The following is a 25,929-nucleotide window of genomic DNA, read 5'->3' as shown; positions in this document are numbered from 1 at the left end:
ATTTTAAAATGATTGCAAGATATACTAAGAATGAATGAAATAGCTAACCATGGAAGAACAAAGTAAAACTAAACAATGGAAGGTATTCTATATACTTTTTTTAATATAGTTTTCTTTAATTTCTCAATGCAGCAAAAAGTTCAATGCTCAACTTCTTAGTTTTACAATACACTCCAGTATAATGAAACATGCAATTGAATATTATTTGCAGAGCTTTTTAGAGGCATTTAAGCTTCCAGAGAAACTTTAAGATTATTATAGATTGTAACACTATCTAACCAGTTCAGAGAAAAACATAATATTCGATTTGTAAATTAAAAAAGAAAAACAGTAAACAGAATTATTACGTAGTGCTTCAAGTTTACTGTATGTCAAATAATACTTCAATTTTAAGGTTTTAGTATGATCTACCATGTTTACTAAAAATACATTTGAAAATAAGTCAACATGAAAATCTGTACCCAAATTATTTATTCAAATAAATAGACAAATTATTCATAAAATAATTGAACATGTTATGCTTTCAATGTCGACTCTAATTCACCACTAGCTTGCAATTCCTTGATTATATCTAATCCTCCAATAAGTTCTCCTTTTACATAGAGTTGAGGATAAGTAGGCCAATCAGAGTATTCCTTAAGACCTTGACGAACTTCTTCATCAGTTAGTATATCAAAAGTATCATATTGAACTCTGAAAACAAAAAAAAAAAGTAAAAAATGAAACAGCATAGAAGCTCCAAATATCTTCTGTAAGAATCTGTTTAACTAAGTACTACCATAGTTTCTAATTCTGGCGCCAAACCAATAGCGCAAAAGTTTATCCCCCTGAGTGGTATGAGTGGTTATAGGTAATGAGTGCAAATATAGAATTAGGCAATATTTTGTATTTGTAAACCATTACCACTTCCGTACGAGCGTTGACAATGCTCGCCAGTTAAAGACAAATGCGCGCGCAGGGACTCTGAGTCTGTCTCGCTTTTTAACACATTTGTGATTATATACGAGAGGGTATTACTTGTAAAGTAATTGAGACAGCATTTGTTTTTATTTCGGGGTTTCAATATGTTTTTCGTATTTTTATACATGAAAAATTGAGTTCTTGCAATACCTTTTCAAACATTTGTCGAGGACAAGGTACTGTGGCAAGAAAGCCTTTCATACTCTTACACATTTCAGTACTGTACTTGTACCTGCCCCACAAACCTCAGTGTATCCATAGTTGCAAGTAATTGAGCATGTTTTGGTAATTTTGATTATAATTATATATGTGATGCATTACATTCTCCTAATGTAATTATAACAAACTGTAATTGCAGAGATAGGTTATAGTCAATGCTCGGCTGTGCACATACATACTATGGTTATTAATGAAAATTGACATTTGGCTGCGGGTAGTTTTGTAGCCTATGTGTACCATACCAACCAGTAATTGTTTGAGGAAGTAATTGTAGCATGTGTAATAAATATCTTGTAATCATTTATATAGCTCTAGCTCTCATCACCATAAGAAATGTTTATTTAAGACATACTTTCTCCATTGTTATCATAAAATAACTAACATTTTTTTATATATTACTATCATGTGGTAGTTTTGAAAAGATTAAATATTTATAAAAATAAAAATAAAACCTACTGGATACTCATGCACAACATGACTGTGCATCTAACAAGATAAAAGTTTTATGAAATATATCTTTTTGATTTACCATTAAAGGTTCATTAATTCACAAAATAATTGACAATGCTATATAAAAATTTAATAATTTTTATTTTTTTTGAAAAAGTTTTATCATCATCATCATTTCAGGCCAGGAAGTCCATTGGACATAACCCTCCCCCAATAACAGATTTCCAATAGGACCACTTGAAATTAGCCTGCATCCAGCATCTTTCAACAAATAAGATTGTTTATTCTCTTGTTGTGCATGACACTATTATAGTATAAAGTAATCATTTATTTTTTGTCATATACATACCCAGTATCATTAATAATTTGTATAAGAGTTCTGCTAAATCCACATCTAGGTGTGTCTCTGTTACCTTTCATAAATATCATTACATTATGTCTATTAATAAGTGCTTTAAGTCTCTCTTCCAGTGACTGTTTAGGGGTTGTTGTTGTTAAAGCAGATTTGCCAAAACTAAGACTTTTAACTTTTGATGTAATTTGAGAAACATCAGCACCATCTACTCTATCAACTTGAGCTCCATTTTTGAAAAATATTATTGTAGGTACTGAATCAACCTGTAAATATATATAGTCATAATTTTTTTCAATAGATATTAAATGTAATGTAACTACACCCAATTCTTTTTTAATATAATAATGAAATAATGCAGCCCACACATAGGATTTAACATACTATTTTTATTACAAGATTTTTAAATCTACTTGGTGTATGCAGAATAAAAAATACACTTTCATCTTAAGTTTTGTGTACTGCATATAAAATAGCTGCTACTGACTTTATGGCCAAAGAAAAAGCAGAAGCCATTAATAACAAATAAAATTCTTCACACCCAATAACTGGGCTAGACATATTAGTCATATCCACCTATTTAATTTTATTATTTTTTAATATTATAAATAGGTTTTATTTTATAAATACTTGTGTAAGGACAAGCAAGGTGTGGATTTTATTATTACTTATTTTACATAAAACATTTAGAGTAGTTTTAATATTATTCTATCCACCATGTAAAAAAAAAGTTGGGTGTACTAATTTATTATATACAAAGGACTTAATTACTATATTAAATATAATAAATAAGTCACAAACCTTATACTTGAGTGATAATTCAGAAAGATTTTCAGCATTGCAAGCTCCAAATTTACTACCACTTGATTTAATTTCAGGTAGCACTGCCAATTCTTCTAAAGCTGCAGTTATATGAGGACACTGTTCTGCCCATTCAGTAGAGAAATGAACTACTGTTAATTGTGGACAGCTGTGAAAATAATGTTTGGAATATTTCACTTAATAAGTGGAAATATAGCAAATTAAAAAAAAAGAAAAACAAATCTAGCAACAATCAATTCGTGATTTTACATTTATGCTAATTTCAATTTTAAAAATGATAATTTTGTACTAGAAAGAGGCTGATCCTCTAGTGGATATTCTGTAGCTAAAATGACGATGATGAATGTTGTATTAAAAGTATTAATATTATTATTTAAGTCTACTTTCGTACTCTCTATGGGGATTTTACTATCTGTTTAAAAATATCGTATGTTTAAAAACTTCTTATCACGCTTAATATAAACAATTAAACATGGACAAAAATTTTACTTTAGTTATACCGATTTGTAATTCATACGTTATGTAATGAATATTCATAATAACGTTGATATTTTATTCAGATATTTTCTACTTACCTTATGAAATTAGCAAAATTCTCAGCAGTCTCCAAGTTACTCACAGACATTGTGTAATGAGGATAATTTAATGTTTTTCTGATAAATTCAACTGTACCTGCAAGACAAAATTTCTTTTTTTGTAGTTTCTGTTTAATGTCCTATATTCACCATATATTTCAACACCAAAAATAATTAAAGCTTACCTTCGTAATAACTTCTCAAACACTTATACTAACATTTATGTCAAATTGACAGCATGAAGAATAAAAATGATACCAACATGAAGAATAAAAATAATACTAATAGACCGTTTCCAAATTTATTGAAATTTCAAAACTAGAATTTAATAAAAGTAAAGTACTTTCATTTACGTATTAATTATTGGCGTATTAAGAATAAAATTTCTGGTGGTATAAGGCAACGCAGATGACACCAAGAAACGACGTTTGTACACTAACATAATATTAAATGAATCTTAAATTATCCTTTTTGAGTTATTTTAAGTATGACTGTGATTTCGACGAGCAAATTAATGCTAATTTTTATTATAAACTTAATTCATAGCCAGATTGTAAATTACTTTAACATAGCTTGTAGTAATAAATAAAACTTCATAATATTACAATTATTAATTTTTAGGTTTACAAAGTAGTTAAAAAAAATAGCTGCTACAACGTAATGAACTTTCATAAAATATTTTTTTAAGAGGTAACACAAGATTTATAGAAGTGTGCATTGTTATGTTATAGGAGGCGATTGAGGTTATAATTATGCAGTAAAAATAGAGTTGTACAATTAGATCATTTATTTTGCATTGGAATCTTTGTAACAAATAAATTTAATAAATATGGCATCTGTTTCGACGGCTCCAGCACCGGGCATGCATCAGATAGATTTATCTAAACTGAACTTGCACCAGTTGGCCCAACTTAAACAACAAATGGATCAAGTAAATTCAAAACCATATATTTAAATCAAATATTTGTTAAATTATTATAACTATGTTTTGATATTATAGGAATTAAACGTGTTTCAAGATTCGCTACAAACTCTTAAAATGGCTCAAAGCAAATTTGTGGAATCTGGTGAAAGTGTAGAAAAAATAACACCAGACACTAAAGGAAAAACTGTGCTCGTTCCTTTAACTGGGTCTATGTATGTGCCAGGAACAATCGCAGACACTGACAATGTTATAATTGATGTTGGAACTGGGTATTATGTACAAAAGGTTGGTATTTTCTCTAAGTAAGCTTACAAAGTCAAAATTAACCAATTCATTGATTATTATATGTTTGTTTCTATTACTTCCACAAAAAAATCATACAAAAATAAAGAAAAATCCTACATTGGTGTAAAACTCAGATATATTTGTAGCAAAGATTAAATTTCATTAAATTACTTTTGGCAATTGAAAATTATTAATTATGTATGCTACTCAGATCCCTTAAGTTTTTTCATTTAAATTCTTAAAAATTTTATTCATCTTTTGTTAATATGATCACTTAGTGTTATATATTAACACTTAAATGTAAATATGTGTTTAAAAACGTGTTAGGATATTGATGTAGGCCCGCAAGTTTCCTTTTAAAAGGAGGGTATGAATCATTGATTACCATACAGCTATAGTGCAGGTGACATAACCTTTCAAGGTTTTGGTCTTCTAATTCTGAGAGTCCAGTTTTCATTCAATTTTTTTTCACAGTTTATGAGCGAAGCAAAATTGCTACTACTTAAGACAGTTATAATTTGAAAAAATGTGTTTTTTACTGAACCTTCAGATTTTTATGAAATGTTTTAAATTCACTGTTAGTTAGCTGATCTATACTTTGCAAAAGTTATATTCCTACCAAATTTCAAGTCTTCCAGCCTATTGGTTAAAGAACTGAAGAATGATTAATATTTTAAATCCATTTATTATTGTTTACAGTGAAACCATAACATTGATTAATAAGTAGATGTCTTAAATAAAATATCATCTAAACTGCTTTTTTATTAAAACTAAAATGTTTGTTTTATAGGATATCAATGGAGCAAAAGATTATTTTAAACGAAAAGTTCAGTTTGTAACAGAACAAATGGAAAAAATTCAAGTTTTAGGAATTGAAAAATCTAAAGTAAGAGATGCTATCTGTATGATGATGGAAATGAAAATGCAGGCTCAAGCACAGGCACAGAAAGCTTCAACCACATAACAGCTTGACTCCACTAAATCTACTCGCTTCTATTTAACTCCCCACAATTGTAATACATTTTAAGATATTTGCATTTATATGATTGAAATTAAATGTCTTGTTAAATAACATAACATTTAAAAAAAACAGAGTAATGACTTTTTAAAACTTATATAACTAAATTATTATTTTAATAGTGTATGTTGAATTGCTTTTCATAATTTCTATGAACAAATTATAAGTAAGCATATGTAAACTAAATTTGTTTTAAATTAAAAAAAATAATTATGCCTAAACTGTTTTAATTTTAACAATATATTCATGCAAAAAGACTATAGTAACAGCAGTTTATATGTGAAATGGTATGACTGGTGTATGGACTTTGGATTGCTAAGTAAGAAGTAAATTGCTATGAAATTATCATACATGACAATGGTTCTTTGTCAACTTTTGTTGATCTGATGATGACAGATTATGACTAAGAAAGGGACTAATATATAGCTACTTTCGTTATGCACCAGCTATGAAGATTGCTATAAATTAGTCTCTTAGGATGGACTTCCGCAAGGAAATGCCTGAATGTATTAGATATGACAGATTATGAGTAAAAATGTGGTTTATTTCGCCATACTTTTTTGCCTAGTTTTTCCTAAAAATATTTAGACCAGGCCAAAAAAAAATATTTGGAAAGTTATTTACGTTAAAAGAGCAATATAAGTCTTGTAAATATCCCTTTGTGTTGTTGGGTAAGAACAACCGTTTTTTTTTAGAAAAGACAGTAAAATTCACGTAAAAGATGTTTGGAAATGAATTGGTCTAATTTTGATAAACAAAATTACGTCACTGAGTTTCTTTTTACTACCTCTCAGTAGGTGGAGCATTACTAACTAACCTAAAAATAGTTTTGAGCTAATGATTACAAATGATTTTATTTATATTATATAAGAATTGGTTTTGACCTGTAAACTTTGACGAATTCATTTTAATTCTTAATTATTTTTATAAAAATAGCTCATTGAAAGTAAAGATGCCTGTAATCATTATTAGCACAATAAAAATAAAAATATTGGTCAAGTGATTATAAAAAGTGCATTTAAACTAGAAGCCTCTCTTCTATGTAGTGTTACCACAGTTACTCGTCATGATCGGACGAATTTAGTTACGATATTTAATTTTATATTTAGACAGGAAGTCAAATAATAGTTCCAAATCGATGGTGATGAGTAACATATTTATGTGAATGTAAATTACCGATTCGAATTTGGAAATAGAGGTATTTTTAATTGAAAATAATATGGAGTATTGTGAGTGATTCAAATTAATAAAACCAAAAGTTGTTGTTAATTATAAGTACAATACTAATTTCAAAACTCAACTAAAGAGTAATAAAGGTGTCAATAAAAAACTAAATTATAATTAATGAACTATTTATACATAATTATAATAATTTAATATAGAAAAATTTCTTAACATATAATTATATAATTACTCTCCATATGATGACAGACCGAAGTCTGAATTACAACTCACTTTTATAAAATAAACAAAATTTTCATAGAAGAACAATGAGAAGGAAAACATTTGTCTTTTTTTAATATTTTTTGTTTATTATTTCGTAATTTTTTAATTATTCCACTAAATTGAATGTCCGCAACTGTAACGGTTTATTTAATAGGCTTGGGTGTATACCTAATTTGACCGATGGAATTAAATATAAGATGAAATATTATTTGTTTTGTATGTCTTAATCGGCTCTGGCAAATGTGAAGGGTTTTGGCAGGTGAGTAGGTGCACCCGTACAGAGCAAATCTTGTTATGTTTTTTAGATTTAGTTTTGAGATAATAAATAACTACTTTTTTATTCTTTTATAAATTTAAATACAGGTAATCGTTAATAATTCTCTTACAATAATAATTACTTATTTCATAATCATCATCATATCAGCCGTGAAAGGACATATGCCGGCCGCCTAAACTTCTAATAGTTTTGGTTGGACAGTAACAGTCTACAATTAGAGGTTCCCAAAAACCTTAACAGGGTTTTCTGTCCACCTTGTAAGAGGAAAGTCGTAAGTTGGTTTTAGCGGTAGGCTACATTCGTGCGTCGGTTCGGTATGATTCGATCCAGTAGAGAAATCCCGGGTGTAGCAGAAACTGTAAACGAATTAAAATCTGATTGGAGAGTAAAAGGAAGGATAGGGTTATTATTTTTTTTATAAAATATCTTTAATTTTTTTATTAGGATCTGCCAAAGAACAGTTTATAGGAAGACTGTCGGTGAACTACTATGTTACATAAAATAAATAAACTTTGATCTAAAATATTTAAGATTAAAAAAAAGCACTTGCGACACCAAATTATTTATTTTTAATAGGCAAAAATGATGCACTGGTATCTACATTACAGTCGCTTATGATTCTATCTTATTATCATGTATCTACAATATGTCTTATAGTCACAAAACAATATAAACTAAATAAGGCAACGACTATCTCATAATTTTGTAAACAATTTTTATTTATGCTTTAAAATTAATTTATAATTTTACATAATTTTTATTGAACACTTGAGAGGCTGAGGAAGATACAATAAAATTTATATTTTAATAGAAGATAATACGAAATATACAACATGAGTATCTATTTTTAGATACGTTTAGCAATAACCGTTTAAGCTATTATAACAAGCTTTTGAGAAGACATCGCGGCGAGGCAATGCCGTGCAATCGTTTACTGCGTATTAAATAATAATAAACTTCTCGCTCTATATTTACAACACTGTAATATTAACCAGAACCTGTACTTAAAGGTGGGTGTCTATTCCATAACAGCACCTTAGTGATAATCGAGTAAGTATCAATAAAAATATTTGTATTAAACGTAATCTATTACAGAGTAAATGCTAGTATTTCATATCTATTTACATTTTATTACAATATTTATTTTATATTAATAAAAAATGATAATAGTTTTAAGTAAACCATTTGAAAGATATTGAGGAATTTTCAGATATATTCGTATTGCCTTTGGCTCCACTAAGTATTATCAAAACCATTCTTCTGTTTCTTTTCAACCGATAGATTCTCACAGCAAGGTATAGTCTCCCCTAAGGTGGCAACTATGAATAGTCTTGTGCTGCCCTCTTCCAGCGACTTGCCACAACCTTAACTATGTCATCTGTTCACCTACTGGGGGGTTTATCCATGCAGCGTCTATCGGCTTGTAGTCGCCACTCGATACACTTTCGGCCCCAACGGCTATCGGTAGCACGAGCGATGTACCTCACTCACTGCCACTTCAGACGAGCAATTCTTCAAAACTATTACCCCATATTATTAAACCGCGTGTTTAATAATATTCCGAATTATACAAACAAATCGCTCGCCTGTTCGGCGAAATCCTTGTCTCAAATGGTGTAGTATTCAGGTGCAAAGTCGTTGGCAAGATTGCTCAAGAAATGGAAATCTGATGAGGAGTTTGAGTTTTCCCCTGCTGCAGGAGTTCCGTGCGTTGCCTCGTAGAATTGCTGAAAGGAGCCGTAACCATCAGCGCATTCGCCGCTTGCTGGGTATGTCTCATTTGGCGCAGATGGCTGACTGCCTCCTGCTACGTAACCCGCAGGAGTCATAGCTGCCTGTTGGCTGTAGTTACTTGTGTCATTCCATCTGCCGTATTCATTAGATGTATTTTTCTGATTGTCTCCTCCATAGTAAGCATGCGCATGTTCATGTTGTCCACTTTCATGATAATGGTAGCCGTAGTGGCTGTTCGGATATGCCATGTGCTCCCCAGGATAACCCTGTGGTTGCTCATATCCGGGATGACCATAGGCTACTTGTTCCTTGCCATAAGTTGTATAGCTGTAGTTTTGATACATTTCATGGGGATATGATTGTCTTACCCCGTTACTGGTTCTTGTTGACGGAGATCCCTCTTGAGATCTTGGGTGCGGCTGTGTTCGTGTGTATGTATGTTGTTCGACGCCAGGTGCATAAGGGTCGAAAGTCCTGTTGCTCTGTGGGTATTGAGCCATCTTTCCGAATTGTTTGGAATCCATTCGAAAATCTGCATGCTGTCCGAACTGTCCGGCCGGTACATTACCTCGTATCACATACGGGGGCATTGCATTAGGTACCGCTTGAGGGTGTGGGACTCCAGGCGGTACGTTAGGCGGCGAAGGTCGCGGATAATGTCCGAGTGGGCTTTGATGCATGCTTGAAGGAGTACCGGGTGTTGACGATGGCGTCAAACTAACTGACGAAAATTTCCCATTGTCCGGTAATCCAGCTACAGTTACAAGTCCATCTTTTGAAGAAGATGGTGATACTTTGCAGCCAGTTGCGTCTAATGAGGGTGAGCGTTTTCTCGATTCTTGTTTGATTCGTTTGGCCAAATTCCGCGGTACAGTGGGCAGCGATACTGTCGGATGAGCATCTCTTGAATCGTCTTCGGCTAGCTTATCAAGAGACGATGACGATGCCACACTTGAAGCGCCGTCACTAGCAAAGCTGTTATTGTTGGTCGCACTGGGTGTGTTGTTGTTCCTTGTCCGCGACGTGAGCTCGGGCAAATCTTCAGCAGGAGAGCACAGAGCCCCCGGAGGTAGCTCGCAACCTTGACAACTTTTCTTCCCCGAAAGTGGACCGTCATCATCGAGGAACTTATCTCGTGCTTTTGAGCTTTTTCCGCCTTCTGACGTCGTTGAATCCTTGTCGTCTCCGTCTTCACTTTTGCTCAGAGTTTGTCGTTTATGCTTCATTCGTCTATTTTGGAACCAAACTTTTACCTGGAACAGTAGTTACAATAAGTATTGAATAATTTATAACCTCTGTATTAGATTAAATATTCTTTTTTAATCTTTTTACTTATATACTACTTTTACTTATACAGAGAGATAAATAATAAATCTCTAATTACTGATTTTAACGAAATTATACAGAACCTTGTCTTTGATTTCAGACGCGAAATTGAAACATATGTTTATAATATTTGTGTAACCTTTGTAATTTAAAATAAAATAGTAGCAAAAAAGTCAATAAACTTAATTTTTTTAAAATTTTAATGTATATGTGCAAAGGCGCGATAGTCAGTTTTTTGTCAGTGTTACTAAAGCAATTTTTATAGAAGTGTTCTCATATAGCCAGTCCTATTTTCAATTGACATTGTTAATTTGGTTTTGAAGTATAAATTGTTTAGTAAAAAAATTCATACAGAATTTACTGTACAAGGCGATTGACTATGGGTGTAAAAGCTTAAATGGGTAAATGTAATCTTTAAACGTAACGTTTGTCAGCACAAAGTTTTATGGTACTTATTTTTACGCTTATTTTCAATCGCCCTCTATAGAGTGAAGCAAATTACTTTGAAATATGATATATTAATCTGTTTTTAATAGAATGCGGCCAGGCTAAAAACTTCTGGCAGTATAAAAACTGCGGGCACATATAGTAAATAATTATTAATTTTAATATGTTGTAATCCGAATTCTTAAAACATACTGGGTTAATTATTACTTTTGAAACCATTGATTTCTGGATAGTGTGTACTAAAGATTTTACTTCTATGACCAATCCGTCTGTATATAACCTATTTGTAATTAATTTTGATTCTTACCTGTCTCTCTGTAAGGTCAAGCGAAGCGGCTATTTCGATCCGTCTCGGTCGGCAGAGGTACTTATTAAAATGGAATTCTTTTTCTAATTCTAACAGTTGTGTATTCGTGTACGCTGTCCGCAGTCTCCGCGGCAATCCGTTTTCTGTAAAATAACAATCCAATGTTACTTTCCCTGATTTGCATTCCTTAAAGAAATTATTACTTAAATTTAAATTTAGTGCATAAGCATTATCATTAGATTATTATGAGAAGATAGAAGTTCACTGCAAGACATATGCCTCCACTAAAGGTCGCCACGATTACCGGTCTTGCGGTGCTCGGGGCCCGCATCCAGCGACTTCCCGTGACCTTAACCATTTAGTTGGTTCATTTAGAGGGATTGGCCCTCTTGACGAGAACCGTCCAGCGACCAAAATGCGTCGGGTGTACGAGAAATGCCCCGCTCACCGTCATTTCCTCGTGATACGTCGGTCACCTTGGAAGAACTAAGCATCTTTTAATTTCTTATTCGATCTCAGTGATCGTAGTGAAGCTCTGAGCAATGCCCTCTCCACTGCTCTCTAGGTGACCTTCTTATAAGGCCCATCGTAAGTGGCCACGTTTCGGATCCGTATGTCATCACCGGCAACACACTCTGGTCAAAGAACTTCTTCTTCAGGCATTGCAGTATTTTTGATGCGAAGATGTTTATAGTCGCTTATATCGGAGTATATAATAAATGTATTTCACAATTATGTTTTAGACGATTCCTGGAAAATTTAAATAATAGGCCAGTTCGGTTCTCGCGGTGCGCTTTCCTTTAATGTAATAACTTGATCGCATGTCAGAGCACCGCCTTTGACGCCATTGTGTCGAAACGGTATTTTTTATTTTACCACAAATAAGAATTCGAATTCGAAATTCAAATTACAATAGGGCGGCGAATAGTGGGGTTAGCGTTCGCGTGACGGGTACATGTAATTCGAGTGTATTCGCATAATTAGTGCGGTGACTCTGTGTCGTATTACAATGCGTTAAAGAACGTATTGCTTTGGCCCGGCGGTAAGAAAAACTTGGTTCGTTCGTAGATGATTGCAGTTGATTGACGTAATTCGACATTCTCGTATTCGCTATTGGTCAGGGGCTGCTGTCAATCAAACTGAACGCAGCACTTAGTTCCACTTGCCTGCACTAAAACCTCTCTTTCTAAAGTTACCTACTGTATAAGTATATAAAACTAAAACTTATAGAAAAAATTCCATTATAGTGTGAAGAATTTTTTATGCGATTATAGAGCTTGGGAGTGAACTGCTGTAAAAGTTTTAAGAATATTATTGAAGTGAACATAAAAAACTCGACTGAGTTTGTAATGGGATCTTCTCAGATAAAGGCGCATTTGGAATCATAGCTTTACCTTATGGAGGAGTTCAACCTGAATTTATTTTTTTTTTCAAATTTGGTTTTTCAGAAATTCTTCTCATTACACATACATCAATCAATATCATAAAGCGGATCTCCTAAAAGGTAGTAATTTATGTAAAATTCATCTTTCACGTTTCTTAACGTTTGAATCTAACTTCTATTTTTTATTATTGTATAATGCTAAAAAATCATTATTATTGCATTCTTTTATGTAATTGGTGCGTAACTAGAAATATATTTCAATACTAATCGACTAAATTACATGACAAAAACTTGTGTATTTAAATTAAATAAAAATTCCTAAAGAATAGTAAACGTATCCTTGTCCATAAGGTTACTATAAAGTATTTATACATTATTTTAATATAAAGTAATTATTCATTATTGAAGTTATTAATATCAATGATCAAAATGTTATAAGTAATTTTGTTTTTCGTTCTTGTTATATTTTTAATTCTAAATTTTTCCATAACGTTGAAGTGATAGTGATAGTTTTAGAAAAAAGTACTAATTATTCGTTTACGGTCAAGTCCTTGGTCAGCTACTTGACATATAAGTTCGAGAGGTACAGTTGGCAACAAAATAGCAAATAAAAAATGTCTTCCTTACTACATTTATTTTTCAACACAAATTTCAAATTCCTAATAGTACAGAACGTTTATTTATGTAGTAAACTAAGGTTTAGAATTAAAAACATATTACTTCGTATTTACTTGTAGTATTAGGGTATTATTAAGAGAAAAAAACAGCTGTTGATCAACGTAAATTTCATAACATTAGCAATTATTGTAGCGCCATCATGTTTTCAGTATCGGATATGTCATTATCATCATTATAATTTTAGCCGTAGGACAAAGGCGTTCACAGATCTAATAAGACCGCAGTCTGCATGGTGTCTCTTCTGACAACCTTAACAAAGAAGTTCTGCGGGTCTTGTGGGTGGACGTCAAACGCTGCGTTTGTCGGTCCACGGGTTCCACTCCAGAACCCTGAGGATCCAGCGGCCATCTGTTCTCCTCGCTTCGTGAGCTCCCCACTACCACTTCAACTTTGTAATCTGCTGGGATATATCCGTTGCTATCGCTTGTGTTTTGACTCTTCATTCCTGTTTTGATCTTGTAGAGAAATTCCGAGCATAGCCCTCTAAATGTCTATTTGAGCGACTGTGAGCATGCCAACGAGGCATATACATATACACACGCATTGATGATATTATATTGTTGCGTAAAAGCAAGTTTATTGTATTTTATATCAAAGGACAAAGATATTTATGTAACAGCCAAAGTATAAATCGACGTGAAAACTTTGTGCCGAACTGTACCTATGATGAATATCTGGGAAATGCAAGTTGGTTCCATGTTTTTGCTTTCGCGTATAGTAAGAGGCGATTATGCGAGCTTGAGAGGTGCCGCGTATAATGTTCGCATTATCTCGACATGCCGCCCTTACGCATCACTGAACAACACTATCTTTTGTTAGGGTTGCTAGCATTATAGAAATGTTTTTTAAAAAAATTAGGATTTTTTACAGATGCTGAGCAGTTTTTATACTATTATAACATGCCATACATTCAAATAAAGGTACCAAGAATTATAATAACTATTTTAATAAATGAAAATTAAGAAGTTAAAGAGAAATAATTTTAAGACATTTATATAGTAAAAATTTGTAATAAAATACTATAACAGTTTGAAGAATTTTTAAGTGACAATAGAGTATGAGAATGAACTGCTTTAATAACTGAATTATGGATATTATAAAAGTGATTACAAAGAAAACCTGTCTGAGTTTGTTGTGGACTCTTCTAAGATTAGAGCGCGTTTGGAACTCTCGTAGAAGGATGCTATCATAGGGCAGTTCAATCTGATTTTAATTTCTATCAAATTGGGCTCTTCTAGAATTCTTCTCATGACGTAAACATGTGTAAATGATTATATGTGAATAATATTATGGATAAATGAAATTTGTTCTTACTTAGTGACAAAATGTGGGGCCGCTATCAATAGCTTGAGCGATGTTCAGTTTAGATTGGTAGATGTCAAAAATCTTTTGATCGAAGAAGTCGCTGGTTTGTTCTTACGATGTTTACTGCACTTTATGTAAACGAGATAAATTATATTCACTTATAATTTGTGCGACCTTATATCCATGTCCTACGATCTTAAGTCATAGTCTTAAACTAGTAGCTATATAAATTTTATTTGTTTGCTTTTTGATTCTAGAAGATTTGCAACTAATATTTGTTAACCGAGATGATTTCTATCTACTTGCGGATGTTCTGCATCTACCATTTTATATATTATTAAAGGCTTTTTTTTGATACTTACAATTTCAAACGGTGTGTTAAAACAAATAGATGCCCGCAAAACTTTTATAATAGAAATCGTTTCTTTTTATTATCGGCGGTTGGATCTGGAACTTAAAACGATATTTGCTCTAATAAATTCGCACAATTATACAGTCTATAATATCTTTGTTTTCCCGAAAGGGTCGGTAGGCTTTAAAATATTAGTATAAACCCTTGTTCAGATATAAAACAAGTGGGTAATAAATGGCTGTAGAGTCGTGTGTGCTTGTTTAACCCTCCAGCGGGCCGGCCGACAACTCTCGGGCCGAGGGTAAGCATCGCTGAAGATTTACTGCGGATTAGGGTCACTTACATCGGTCAAGTCAAGAGTCGCCTTGTCTGCACTTCATTTGATAATATCGCAGTAATCCGTTCTTGTATTCAATTGAATACTATATGGTAGTTATTTTAAAAGAGTGTATTGTATGTAAGATTGTTTTGTATTGTATGTATATAAGAGTTACAGTATAAACAAAATTTTAAAATGTACTTTGTGCCACAGCCATGTTAAAGTCGTTGGGAGATGCTGAATGCAGAATGCTTCCAACCGGTCCTATTGGAAAGTAAAGGAATAGCATTATGTGCTGTAATGAACATCCTACAGCTGAAATGATGAAGATAACATAGTCCTGTTACCGTGTTATATACTTAACAGTTTTACCAAGAGGTGAATAATTATTTATATCTTTTTAAGTCTTTTCGAAAGCTGCTTCCAGTCGGTCTTATTGGAAATCTATTGCGGAGATCTATATTTAGCAATTGAGGTCCTACGGCTAAAATTGTGATAATAGTTTATTACTGTTTGTTTTATGTTGTTTTTAGTCGTCTTCCGTATCATTTTTAATTTAAAGTTTTTGAAATCATTAAAGATTTTTAACCTATTCAAATTTATTTAAAGTTATCAAACTTAAATAATTTCAATTTGTTACTTATTAGTCGTTACAATCTCGATGTAAGTAAAACGTTGTAAATGTTTCAGAGGTTAAATTTACACGTTATCAAGGTTGGAGCAGAGAAATTTGTGCAGCGATACGAGTGGCGTAGTTGTAAACAATTTGCGAAGGACGTGTACGGAATGAGCCCCCGGGGCAAGTTTGAATAATTAATCAACAGCCGGTAAAGGATTAATGCGGTGGCCAGTTGGCGGTTGGATGCCATTAGAGAACGTTCGATGCCCCTCACTAAATGCTGCGGTCACATTATTTGTGTCGGGCTGCCGAGGTAACGCAGGGCGCTTCGAGAGCTGTTTAATTAATTTCCTCCTGCTCTTTGATTTAACTTGAATTTCGACAGAAAAACGTAAAAGTACAGGCGATGTCTAACGCCACACACTGACGTTAAATAAATTGCCAAACATTTATTTTCAAAGTTGTCGCTGCAACAGAAAAGTTATCAAAAGGGGAAAATTTTTGGGAAGAAATATTACGTTATGAGGTGTGAAAGGCATAAATGTAAAAATTCAATATTTCAAGAGCAAGCATAGTACATTTTTCCACCATTTTTCGTCAGTTTCAATGTCGTTTAGGGTGCTGTAGAAGTAATGATGTGTGATAGTTATAGTTATATCTTTACTTTGTTTATACATATTGTACGTAATTTATTTCTGAAAAAATATTGTCGATTATTTTACAGCACATATTTATATTATTATTTAGTAGAAAGAGCGTCGTAAAATCTACTCCAAGGCCGCTTCCAACTGATCCAAAAGGGAATCTTTGGGGTTGTAGAATTCTTATTTACTACTGCACTACAGTTAATCATAATATGCGCGTTTGTGAGCATTTCTCTATTCAAAAATGTATATCTGCATTTATAAATCAATATTAAAAAGAATACAGTCACTGATTGTAATATAAAATTTAAATGTCAGATCCTGTTGGGGTCTATAGTGATAGTTTCTGTTATTACCTTTTTTAAGTATATGAAAACTGAAGCTAAAAATAATTATTGATTGTAGATAAGAGTAAATATTTATAAATTAGCTTATTTACTTACCATAACTTAATTTAATAACTTAAAACTTAATTTAATTTATTTACCCTATAAAATGAGGGTTTTATTGACATCGTGTTGATAATTACTAAAAACTTATTTCTCGTTCTTTTATATTCGCACTAATCTTTTCGTTTTTCTTGATAACGATAAAAAGAACCAACAAAGTTGTATGTCGTTTCGACACATATTTCGATACATATGTCGATTTCACTAAGAATAATGAAAATAAAAGATTTTACATTTTCTTACAATGTCGAATATTTATTATGTACAGAAATATATGTAAATATTTAACAATTAAACGGGAATAATTTGTGTAATATTAATTTTACGATAAAAATACATGGTATGACGTTTCTATATGAAATTTCTCATGTATTGTTATCGTGAATATTTATTGTCTTCCTATTTTGAGGGCTAGTGGTATTTTTGTGATGTTAAAATGGAGCGACATGCCCACACCCTATTTCATAACCGATAATGGTCTTCTCAGCAGAGCACAACCAAGTTAAAAGTCGAAAAACGAATATTTCGGTCTTCGTCATAACTGAAGACGTCATCTAGTCTCGTTTTTAATCCGCTGGTGTATGATTTAATGTCAATTTTAGACAATATGACATGCTCTAAATGTCAAGATAACTAAAAAGTATCCGATATTAAACACAGGCAGTGAAGAATTTTCCGACGAAGAAAGAGCTTTGGCTGACTGTTTTATACCCAATGGAGATAATTTCGAATAATCTTCACATATTTTCAATGTTATTAAATTTGTGTATAAACTTATAATAACTTTTAAAAAAAGGAAAGGATTTTTCTTTATAATGATATTTATGTCTTGAAATAGAATATCAAGCTCTCTGTCCTCGGTCCAATTTTTAAAAATTATGTGAAATGATTATGTAGCGGTTTTCAAGATGTAATTAAGATTTTGAATAAATAAGATTTGCTATTGCTTTGCTTTTTATTTTTCTTTATAATTCCGTTATTATTAATGTTATGAATTGCGTTGTTCTATTATTGGTTTTTATTTCTGTTCTGTGGATGTGGTACTTCTCTGTAAGAGATGCACGCATATGTAAATACCGCATACGTTATGGACTCTCCAATATTTGTTAACTGTTGTAGGCTGATCATAAAATGATAAATAAATAGCCAGACTTAACATGTCGCCGTCGTTTCAGCCCATAGACGCCCGCTGCAAGGCATAGATATCTATGCTCATTGTGTTGTATTATGGTAGGCAGAGGATGATGCTGTCCATCCATGGAAACTTGTTTGTGAGCGGAGGCAATTCTATGTAAATAATGCATGAAATGTGAATTATAAGATTGTTTCCCAGAAATCAAACCAGCAGCCTACGATCACAGGTCTCAGTTCTCTACTTAAGTATGAATGTAAATACAGAAATACGCTGTTTAATAAAATAACGAGGAAGCAAATCGGTGTAGCAATAGACAGGATCCTCGAAAACCCTTCAATCGATCATAACGAGACAGATTTGTATTTTTCCGATTAGCCATATCGGCGGCCTATTTGACATTGTCACATCAATTATAAGCATGGATTACTGAAGACAGATCTGAGACGGTTCAATTTGGGAACGGGTAGCAGCGTGGTTCGTTTGTCGGAGGGGAGACGTTATCAGGAAGGGACACGGTATCTTCTTTTCTTCATCACTAAAAGCGCAGTATTATATTTTACATTTCATTGTAATTAAACACATTTTATAGCTTAGTTGCGAGTCAACTAGAAATAAATGGTAAGCGTGTTCGGCAACTACAACCAGTAAAATAAATTTAAAGTAAAAATTTTCCATAACATATTTTACAACACCATGACTCCGTAATTGTTTTTATTTTTGAAAATAGTGGATGTGTTGATATGAAAGAATTATTTTAATTTAAAGTAAAATATCCTGCAGTTAAAGTGGACTATAAAATATACAGGTTGATTGGAAATGGGTGCAAAAACATTGAGGGTTTAAAGGTATAGGTCATTTTTCAGGAAAAAGCTTTAAAGCGTTTATGCCTTTTCCCAATCACCCTGTATATAGTGATCACTCTGAAACGTGATACAATAATTTAAGGTTCCTATTGAAATGCGACAGCCCAATAAATTATGGTAATATAAAGTCTACAGGAACAGATAGTAAACAATAATTAATTTTAATAGCTATCAGAATTTTAAAAATAAGCGAAAACTAAAAAAATATTGTCTTTTTACGATGTTTATTATTTCAGAAACCATTGATTTTTGGTTATGGTTTATCATACATTAATTGACAGCTATAGATTTATCATTTTAAGGATTTTACACCTTTTCCAATCACTAGTATTATAAAAATCTATAGTTAATTTAAATGTTATATAAATGTTTCAGTTACATATTATGAACGAACATTTGCTATAGAGATTTACATACCAGATACATACAATACCAGTTGTTAATTGGTTATTTGTTTTATTATGGATAATTTTCGTTAGAACGTCCAACTAAATTCTTAAATTAATACCTAATTGAGATCTCGAATTCATTCTTATTTTATTATGATAAATTAATCAATGGCAATGAATTTATACTGAGATAAGATTGGACATTTGTGGTAATTTGTCGCGCATGTGATGGTGGCCCCAAATCCATTTGCCTGACGCAGAAGGTTATTAAAAGTTGTCACGCTGTAGAACTGAGTTCTGAGCCCCTACAGCCTGTCCCTGGGGACTAAGGTTCGATTTTGCCAAAGTTATAAGTTAATTAATTTTGACGGTGATTTTTGTTTTTACTTAGAATAGATTAAACATAGAAAGTAAGAAGGTATAGATGCAGCTTCACAGATCATGAACGTTCTCATATTTACTGTTATTATCTATTACATCAAAAATAAAGTAATTGAATAAATGAATTTTAATGAACAACACTACTATTTAATTGACGCAATGATATCAAATAATTATTTTTTAATATTGAATTTCTGCTCCGCTCTTAGCAGCAGATCAGCATTCCGAGTTCGTGGTAGCTTATTCACGGATTGACTACATGACAATTCAATATTAAAAATGTGTGTAAATGTCCATTTTAATAAAGATATAGAATTTAAATTTGAGAATCAAAATAGCGCCGCCATTTAACTTTTTTTCTGTATACATACAATTTTTTACCACAATATATGTTATTTTTATAAGAATAATACACAAGTTCGTTACGAGACATTAGGAAATGCTTTTAAAAATTACGTCGACGACCTTTCCGATCTTTATTAGGGAGTCGATAATAAAGCTACTCCTTGGAATATGCAAAGCGCTTTAAGACTGGCGGTATTTAATTGCCCTTGAAAGGGGCGACAAAAAATAAACGGCGTAGGATATAAATAACGGTGCACTTTTCATAATCGCAATTGTCGCCGGGAGAATATTTAGTACGCAGTAAAAGCGGTAAGGTGTAGAGTAACCACACTTGCGGACTACGCCGGATTTGTTACATTACTCGTAAAACGTATTGTACATTTATAATTGTATAATTTAGAGGACATTAATTGGTTTATTAATAATGTAAAAATGAAAATTAATATGAAATCACAGGCCAAATAGGAAGATCTGAAGTTCGTAAAAGTTGTTAAATATTTTTTGTTATAAATTTAAGTATACACGTGTCAATTTATTATGATTTATTAACATATAAGTATATTTAAAATATCTATATTTAATACGTCTATAAGACCATGTCTTTGTATACCTAAGAGATTTCCACGTATATACTGACCCACCACGATATCTTTGGATTTCTTTTTTCAAAGTAGAGGTCAAGTAGGAACGGATTTTACGAAATTCTAATTAAATATTACGTTACGCTAGGCGGGTAATGGATAGTTTAGATTAACATGAATGTGTATATATAAATAAGTATATATATATATATATAATAATATATACATATATATATATATATATACATACACACATTATAAAAAATCCAAAAAAAAAGTAAAAAACATAGCAAATATTTATTTATCACGTTATAAATATAACAGAAAGGGAACCTTTTTGTTGCTTTTATCGTAACAGATAAATAAAAAGTGCAATAGAAAATGTTTTAAGAGTTCTGTGCAAATCACTGTCATTAAAAAATGGTTCCCCTAGTCATTGCGGGATCCCAGGAGAGCAGAAGTGCGGGGAAGGTTAATAGTTGGGGGGTCGTGGCATGAAGACGTCTGGTCGAAAACTCGCTGTTTACGAGATACCTCCTATTCATTAGTTACTGGATGTTTCATTAGTAACAGGTGATATCTTTACCGACATTTATACAGAGAATATGATAGGACTGTTTTACGTCTTAATACATTAGGAATATTATTTTAATTTAATGTTTGATTTAGATAAGCAAACAAGTTTCTAGGTTATTATTTTATCCTTGTATTTAAAATGTTTGCCTTGAGTAATATATTAAATGAAATGATATTTAATAAAATATACCTATAACATTTGTAAATTAGCACGAGATGTCACATATTTCGGTGCATTGTTTGTGTTAGTAATAGAGATAAAAATAGCCAATTTGTCCTAAACACAATTACATTTACGTCTATTAGTAATGTTTACAAAGTACTACAGGTAATAAGCTATACTATATTAAAAAAGAGGGCTTTAATTACCATTAAAACAGAATATTAGACATATTCTGTTTCTTTTCAAATTAAGAGATCTTAAAAAAAGGTAATAACGAATTAATATGTGTATAAAAGCGAGAAGTTATATTTTATTTGTTGTGATCTTCTTAAAAATATTTCTGTTAATTTTGCTCGTATAAGTTTTAAATAGTCATTATTTATTTACATATTAAACAAATATATAATATCATATTTATTTTAACTGAGAAGGTCTATCGTGAGTACGTTTCACAACGGTTGGTGATATTTAAGTTCTTTTGATTCGTTATTATTATTATTCGTTTATTATACAGCGATAAATTATCACACAATTTATTACTTTTAGAAAAAAAACTTTTTATCGCGCATTACTTTTAAGATGAAAAGTGATATTAACCTAAAATTGTGTTTGTGGAAAATAACAGGCCTAAAACAAAAAAAATAACGATAATAGGTAGGTAAAACCCGCAAAGAAGCGAAGAAGGCATGGCGTTGGGAAATAAATTTTATTTATCATATAAAAAGGATGGCGCGGTCGTTTTTCACCGCGTTGGGGACATTATCGCTTCTTTTAATTATTATCCCGCCGATATTTTATACGACGTTCACTATCACCTCCTGCCTATAGCTTTACATCTGGTTTTGCTTGCTGAATATATTACTTCGCTTGTATATAAATCCTTCGAAATACAAAAAAAAAGTTTATTTTTTGTATTTCGAAGGATTTATATATTAGATTTTTATTATATAAATAATATATTAAACTGGGTAGTTTTCGGCAGAGGAATTTGTGACTATTCTAAGAATGCTGTTGATTTTAACACAAATATTGTGGTTTTTGAAGATTTTAAAAAGTTTTTATTTTCGACATTTTGCACTTTTAAACAGCAAAAACTGGAATGAAATGAAAGTCATCTGATACTTTTTATAGAAAAAATAACAGCCAATAACTTTACCAAAATAATACATATATATTTATATAAAACCGTTTATTTCATTGTCGATTATTGAAATGATTGTTATCTATTAATAATGTTAAACTGTACTTTCTTAAATAATTTAATTTTTTTCACTGTGTGCGTGTCTTTGTCTAAAAACTAATAGTCATTGTAATAATTTCCGTACAACAACTAATGTTTTTAAATAAATATGTATAAAGTATAGAGTAGCGTTTAATTTGGCCGTAGGGCGTTGCACCCTAGCCACGCGGCCTTAAGGAAATGAAGGAAAAAAGCGGGCGGAAGCTGTACTCCCCGCCCCGCACTTCCCCTCGCCCGCCCGTTGTCTGCTTGTGGCTTTTTAAATGGAAATTTATTGTAAAACACTCCGTCAATTCGCTCCCAAGAACCGCGTTCAAAAATTTTTACCTACGGTGCGATCTACTGCGGTACGATCGACCACTTAATTCTTTTGTTTCCTTGGTGAACTTCACTTGTATTGTAACTAGGGATATATTTATGTTTATTTCAAATAAAAACATTTTAAATTGTCTATTCATAATAACAAAGCCTACTTCATTTTATGTCTCTTATTTTTACGTTTTAAATGTTGTATTACCTGATGTATATTCCGTGATATGAATCTCGGTTTGAGTGAAGGCCTCCTTCAAATGCTTCCACATTTAATCAATTCGTTCCTGATTTTCTGTTATATATTTACTAGTCTATTGATTTTGTCTAAACATTTTATAAATAATCATTACAGTATAAATAAAGATACCAAAGGTTACTCGTTTTCACCTTTCTCTACATCACAGAATTAAGTTTATGGCTATATATAATTTTCCTATTTTTAAAATATAAATTTCATGTAAACAAGGAGCTATAATGTACATGATCGTATATGGATATTTGAATAGTAATTATTTATTATAATTAACAAGATAATTTTATTTTTAATATAACAGAAAATTATGCACATATTTGAACATGAATGGTGTTAATGTAAAAATGCACATTGCGATTGAAATTGAACATGTTTTAAAAGAAGGGCGTGTTACAACAATAAATAAACATTTTAATACTTACACTTCGAAGAAAAAAGGGCAAGTAAACTTTTTAAAATGGTGCAGCGTGGCAAGTTAATAAAATTTCCTCAGAGTGGAGAGCTGGCATTCCCCACAATTGAAAACCGCGAGGGAACGACGCCCAAGATAGGGCACTTACTGTAAAAGTTAAAGCTAATTGCCCTTAAGACATATTTTTAATTTCATTGCCCATTCCTTCTTTCTAAGCATTTGTCGGAGTTCACTAACTCGCGGCTGCAGTCCGATAGGAAGGGTAACTTGTAATTGCCGCTTTTACGAGATAACGTCACATTTTTGAATGTCGAACATATTTTATATTTACTGGTGTGTCCGCCCATAGACAAATAAATATTTTTGGCTTCGAAACATGTAAACAAATCAGTACACCATTTAATGATCAGAATGAAAAAAATACTCTCTGTCTTCTATTATTTTGTAATATGATTTAGAGGTTATATTTTAATCAAATGTTATGCGTAATTACCGATGAAAGTAAGCGTATTAGCATTTTTAATTAACAAAGATGAGCGTTGATTTTTTTGAACTGCGTAAATGATTCAGTGTGTCAGGTCAAACACTGTTTAAGTAAGAGTGAGAGACCAGTTAAAAAAAATTAAGCAGCGGCAGTTCAACGGCTTGTATTCGTAAGCTCCATGTTTCAAAACGGTGGTCAGAAGCCGCTACCACTATTGTGCTTATTTCTCCTCATTCATTCATTCTGTCATTTCGGTTTCATATAGAGATCATTCTTCATTTGAATTCGGCTCAGGGCTATTCGTTTTTTTCTGCCGCTGACCTGCCCACGGCGGGGTTGCAACAATGACTAATGTTATTATAATGGTTTATTTTTCTTTAACATTCTTATCACTATTGTAGCTAGGCTGGCAGCGGACAATAATAAATGTTACCAGTTATTTTTTATGTAAATTATTTATCCAAAATTTTTGAAAGTCTTATATCTTAGTTTTAAAATCTTAAAGGGGCTAGTAATCATATTACAGGATGTATTGTACCAATTCCAGAAAGAGTAAAAAAATAATTAATTGAGAAAAATATCTTTTAAAGTGGTAACACTATATATTATTATTTTTTAAATTACAAACGACTATAACATTATAGGTAGAACATTAGATGCATTTAAGTCACATGTATAAATTTATTATTATGAATATAAGATAAAAAACACTGTATAAATTCAAGAGACAATTGCTTAACGATAGAATTTTTAGATTGTCGGCTTACAGTTAAATAAAGTTGTCAATAGATGTCGCTGACAGCCTTGATGAATGTTCGTGATCGTTAGAATGCGTCGTGAAAATAGTGAATACAACGAATACTGTGACCACAGTTTAAGATTTTATTGTACATGCATCGCATCAAGTTCTTTCAATTGTAAGACTGAACATGTTGATTCATTTAAGAATGTTTAAGGATTTGCTTAGGCAATCTGATTACATACTTAATAATTTAAGGATTTATAAATGCAAATTAGCTCAATAGAATATGTTACAGTTATTGACCTTAATATTACAGTTAATATGTTCATATTGTGCCTTCATATTTTTGTATTTGGATTGAATTTGAAATTGTTTAAAGATTTTCCTCGGCACTTTTCACCAGATAAGCATTTCGAACCGGTGGTACATTACTACTATTATGTTAAAATAATTGAAAATTCAAAAGTGCGTCGTCTATTTTAATAAATATATGTTGATTTTGAAATTGTTTTCCGCTAAAAGTATTATAAGTTTCGAATGCATAGAAATCGTTATTTTTAGCAAATTATAGTCTAAGTAAAATAAAAAAAAATTAAACATTCAATTAATTAGTTAAAAAAAAACTATTAGGTCTTGTATAAGTTCCAATCCAGAAATATTTGGTAAATGGATATTTAAAATGTAAATTTATAGTTACCCAGTTCAGTTTGTTTAAAAATCAGCCAACAGGAATGTCCAGATTGAATCAATTGATAGTAACCCTGTTCATTAGCTCGACACGGCCAAATGGAAGTCTTGTAAAGACTTCCGTTTTGTATCCTCTGTATGCAACGGTTTATCTATTTTTCAAAATTCTGGACAAAACCTTTGAACCGAGTTTTTATGTTTCAATAGAGTTGTGATACATCCGCTTTGATCTTACATCTTTTATCTTTTATGCGATATATTTATTTTGAAGTTGTTACTTAGATTTAATATAGATTTTATTGTTTACAATACACTTGGTTTTTAATTGAAATTACTTCTTTTTATTTACCTACTTGTTGATGTCGTCGGAAGGCACTTGATATAGGCCTCATGCGGTGTTTTTGAAAATGTGTGGGGGAAATATATGTCCAATAGTATCAGATTTACAGATGTTATGGCGATGAAAATCTATA

General features: G+C 31.6%; 3 protein-coding genes across 3 annotated transcripts in view; 1 reads left to right on the top strand and 2 right to left on the bottom strand.

The window, feature by feature from the left end:
- Positions 1-463: 463 nt before the first annotated feature.
- On the bottom strand, positions 464-3,591 carry Grx3 (Glutaredoxin 3). Its single transcript, XM_068768414.1, has 5 exons — positions 3,564-3,591; positions 3,379-3,475; positions 2,783-2,951; positions 1,979-2,247; positions 464-693 (listed from the first exon to the last, which is right to left on the bottom strand). Exons 2-5 carry the CDS (start codon positions 3,426-3,428, stop codon positions 516-518), a joined length of 666 nt encoding a protein of 221 aa, XP_068624515.1. The 5' UTR covers positions 3,429-3,475; positions 3,564-3,591; the 3' UTR covers positions 464-515.
- Positions 3,592-4,081: 490 nt separating this feature from the next.
- Positions 4,082-5,787, top strand: Pfdn5 (prefoldin 5). The gene is made up of 3 exons (XM_068768493.1): positions 4,082-4,309; positions 4,379-4,588; positions 5,379-5,787. Exons 1-3 carry the CDS (start codon positions 4,208-4,210, stop codon positions 5,550-5,552), a joined length of 486 nt encoding a protein of 161 aa, XP_068624594.1. The 5' UTR covers positions 4,082-4,207; the 3' UTR covers positions 5,553-5,787.
- A 2,232-nt stretch (positions 5,788-8,019) lies between these two features.
- The window catches only part of pb (proboscipedia), a 55,754-nt gene continuing 37,844 nt past the window's right edge, over positions 8,020-25,929 (bottom strand). The window contains exons 2-3 of the mRNA XM_068766136.1: positions 11,144-11,286; positions 8,020-10,316 (exon numbers count right to left, since the gene is read on the bottom strand). Coding sequence (XP_068622237.1) covers positions 8,937-10,316; positions 11,144-11,286 — 1,523 coding nt within the window. The 3' untranslated portion in view covers positions 8,020-8,936. The remainder of the gene's footprint in view (positions 10,317-11,143; positions 11,287-25,929) is intronic.

Source organism: Battus philenor, unplaced genomic scaffold (assembly GCF_028537555.1).
Source record: "Battus philenor isolate CCGP_79_NKW_IND1 unplaced genomic scaffold, ilBatPhil1.0.hap1 SCAF_10, whole genome shotgun sequence".
Classification (NCBI taxonomy): domain Eukaryota; kingdom Metazoa; phylum Arthropoda; class Insecta; order Lepidoptera; family Papilionidae; genus Battus; species Battus philenor.
This window is presented reverse-complemented; position numbering and strand designations above follow the sequence as displayed.

What these genes read in the sequence shown, in the direction of transcription:
- Grx3 (XM_068768414.1), bottom strand. Translation starts at nt 3,428, where the DNA reads ATGTCTGTGAGTAACTTGGAGACTGCTGAGAATTTTGCTAATTTCATA. An exon ending in AATTTTGCTAATTTCATAAG is followed by an intron (nt 2,952 to 3,378) that starts GTAAGTAGAAAA and finishes TTATTTTCACAG; the next exon opens with CTGTCCACAATTAACAGTAG. An exon ending in CAAATTATTAATGATACTGG is followed by an intron (nt 694 to 1,978) that starts GTATGTATATGA and finishes TTTTGTTTTCAG; the next exon opens with AGTTCAATATGATACTTTTG.
- Pfdn5 (XM_068768493.1), top strand. Translation starts at nt 4,208, where the DNA reads ATGGCATCTGTTTCGACGGCTCCAGCACCGGGCATGCATCAGATAGAT. An exon ending in TTAAACAACAAATGGATCAA is followed by an intron (nt 4,310 to 4,378) that starts GTAAATTCAAAA and finishes TTGATATTATAG; the next exon opens with GAATTAAACGTGTTTCAAGA. An exon ending in CTGGGTATTATGTACAAAAG is followed by an intron (nt 4,589 to 5,378) that starts GTTGGTATTTTC and finishes TTTGTTTTATAG; the next exon opens with GATATCAATGGAGCAAAAGA.